Source organism: Cariama cristata, unplaced genomic scaffold (assembly GCF_000690535.1).
Source record: "Cariama cristata isolate BGI_N322 unplaced genomic scaffold, ASM69053v1 scaffold4883, whole genome shotgun sequence".
Classification (NCBI taxonomy): Eukaryota; Metazoa; Chordata; class Aves; order Cariamiformes; family Cariamidae; genus Cariama; species Cariama cristata.
In genome coordinates, this window is record NW_009609997.1 from 7,772 (window position 1) to 10,959 (window position 3,188).

At 42.2% G+C, this 3,188-nt stretch overlaps 1 protein-coding gene across 1 annotated transcript; it reads right to left on the bottom strand.

Moving 5' to 3' along the window:
• Positions 1 to 1,185: 1,185 nt before the first annotated feature.
• On the bottom strand, positions 1,186 to 2,370 carry LOC104159736 (RNA-directed DNA polymerase from mobile element jockey-like; the record flags this gene model as incomplete). Its single annotated transcript, XM_009697727.1, is given in 2 exon segments — positions 1,186 to 2,241; positions 2,323 to 2,370. Coding segments are annotated over 2 exon segments (1,104 nt in total), but the record flags the coding sequence as incomplete, so codon positions are not given.
• Positions 2,371 to 3,188: the final 818 nt, after the last annotated feature.

Sequence of the window (3,188 nt, forward strand, 5' to 3'; positions counted from 1 at the left end):
TCTGCCTCTGTTATTGGCTCTCGTGTCTTAATGATGTAGAAGAAAATCTCTTATATCCGCCTTTTGGTCTCATGTTAGCCTTCTGTGACACAAATTCCATCAGCAATTTATGACAGGTGAAGTCTGGAGTTGCAATAAATTGCTATAGAGTCATTGACTGTTACATGTCTGTATAGATTTATCCATTAGAGGGGCAGCCCCTTCTTTCTTTCTTCTTTTCCTGAAATTCTTCTACACAACGTACTTACTTTCCTAGATCCTATCTGCTGGAAGAGAATTTCTTGCCCTGAAGACCAATTTCTACTGAACAGCGTTCCTCTCCTTTTTGTTTTTCAGTTCTCCCTGGTTTGTTAGCATTTTGCTATCAATTTTAAAGGGAGTAGAACTTCTCCTGCAAGATTGCTTTATCTGCTCCAGGTCCTGTTTTCTAGAGCACAATCTACTGCATGAACAGTCCCATGCACAGCAACTGGGATGTCACAACTTAGGGAGCCATTTGACTTCAATCACTGCTACCTACTAGCTGGTATGCAATCCCATCAGGAATTTCCATAAGTTACTGAAATTGTGGCATTATCTTAAATATACATATGCACACACACATGTGGGTATAAATGCATACCCTCCTATTTATGTACGTAGGATTTTCTTTCTTTATGTACATGTATGAATATACCATAGCATCATAGAATCATAGAAAGGTTTGAGTTGGAAGGGGCCTTCAAGACTGTCTGATTCCAACCCCCCTGCCATGGGCAAGGCCACCTTACACTAGACAAGGTTGCTCAAAGCCCCATCCAACATGGCCTTGAACACTTCCAGGGAGGGGGCATCCACAACTTCTCTGGGCAACCTCTTCCAGTGCCTCACCACCATCACCGTGACTAATTTCTTCCTAATATCTAATCTAAATCTACACTCATTCAATTTAAAACTGTTACCCTTCATCCTATCACTTCACTCCCTGATAAAGAGACCCTCCCCATCTTTCTTGTAGGCCCCTTTTGGGTACTGGAAGGCTGCGCTAATGTCTCCCTGGAGCCTTCTCTTCTCCAGGCTGAACAATCCCAACGCTCTCAGCCTGTCCTTATAGGGAGGTGCTCCAGCGCCCTGATCACCTTTGTGGACCTGCTTGAGCAGGTCCATGTCTTTCTTATGCTGAGGACCCCAGAGCTGAGGCCTCACAAGAGCAGAGTAGAGGGGGAGAATGACTTCCCTCAATCTGCTGGCCATGCTTCTTTTGATGCAGTGCAGGATATAGTTGGCTTTCTGGGCTGTGAGCCTATATTTCTGGCTCATGTTCAGGTTTTTATGCACTGATACCCCCAAGTCCTTCTCTGCAGGGCTGCTCTCAATTCACTCATTGTCCAGCCTGTATTGATGTTTGGGATTGCCCCAACACAGGTGCAGGACCTTGCACTTGGCCTTGTTGAACTTCATAAGGTTCACATGAGCCTACCTCTCAAGCCTGTCAAGGTTGCTCTGGATGGCATCCCTTCCCTCTAGAGTATCAACCACACCATACGGCTTGGTGTCATCTGTAAACTTGATGAGGGTGCATTCAGTCCCACTGTCCATGTCCCCAACAAAGATGTTAAAAAATACTTGTCCCAGTATGGACCCCTGGAGAACACTACTTGTCACTGGTCTCCACTTGGACATCGAGCCGTTGACCACAACTCCTTGAGCGTTATCACCCAGCCAATTCCTTACCCACTGAGTGATCCACCCATCAAATCCATGTCTCTCCATTTTAGAGTCAAGTATATTGTGCGAAACAGTATCAAATTCTTTGCACAAGTCCACATCACTTGCTCTTCCCTTATGCATCAAGGCTGTAACTCCGTTGTAGAAGGCCATCAAATTCATTGATTTGCCCCTAGTGAAACCATGCTGGCTGTCACCAATCAACTCCTTATTTTTCATGTGCCTGAGCATAGTTTCTAGGAGGATCTGCTCCATGATCTTGCCAGGCACAGAGGTGAAACTGACTGGTCTGTAGTTCCTCAGGTCTTCCTCTTTTCCCTTTACAAAAATGGGGGTTATGTTTCCCCTTTTTTGCTCACTGGGAACTGTCTGCCATGACTTCTCCAATATGATGAATAGTGGCTTAGCCACTTTGTCTGATAGTTCCCTCAGGACCCTCGAATGCATCTCACCAAGTCCCATGGACTTGTGCAACTTCAGGTCCTTTAGATGGTCTCGAACCTGATCTTCTCCTACAGTGGGCAGTTCTTCACACTCTCAGCCCCTGCCTTGTGAATCAGGCAGTGTGGCTGGGGCACTTGCTGGTGAAGACTGAGGCAAAAAGTTGTTGAGTACCTCAACTTTCTCCATGTCAGTTGTTACCAGATCTCCCATTTCGGTCATTGTGGGGGTAGAGTTTCTTTCATCTTCTCTCTATATATATATATATGTAAGAAATATATATACATGCACATACACACACCAACACAGAAGACTTATAATAATTCAAATATTGTCTAATTATCATTGTTATAAAAACATTTGCCTGGCTTCGAAGGTGTTGTTACTCCAAAGTTCTGCAGTATACTAAGAAGAAAATCCTTCTATTATACAAATAATGTTCATTTGTAATAATATATAGAAAAGTTTCAAGGGAGTTTGTTAGACTATGATTTTCTGTGATGTGTTTTGGGTAGGAGATGTTTTTTCCTTGCACTTCTGAAAAACATACTTCACAGATTACTTCAGAATACCTTTAAGCTTTTTATTTTTTTAAGGGGGGGGGGGGTGGAAAGCAAACAAACAGAAAAAAGAAACCAAAAAGAAAAGTGATATTCTCAATTGCTACATGGAAGATCATATAAGCATGTGAATTTTTGCCCCAGACAGATATTTACAAAATAAAGACTGCACTGCATATGCATTAGCTATGCAAGTTTTCTATTTATGATAGTTAGTTACATAGATAAATGTCATAAAACCCTCAAGGGCAGTTTATCCATTGTTTATGGTATAGAGAGAACAATAGCAGTTTATATCAAGTATTGTCAGTACAAAGACAGTTAAATTGGACTTGTAAAATATGATGGGAGTTCACAAATCTGACACTTCTAGATTTCATTTGGGCCGAAAATACACTCAAATGTCCAGAGTCCCTGAGGCATATCAATAACAACTTTCAAACAAAAAGAAAGGTTATCACATTTTACACTGTTGCAGGA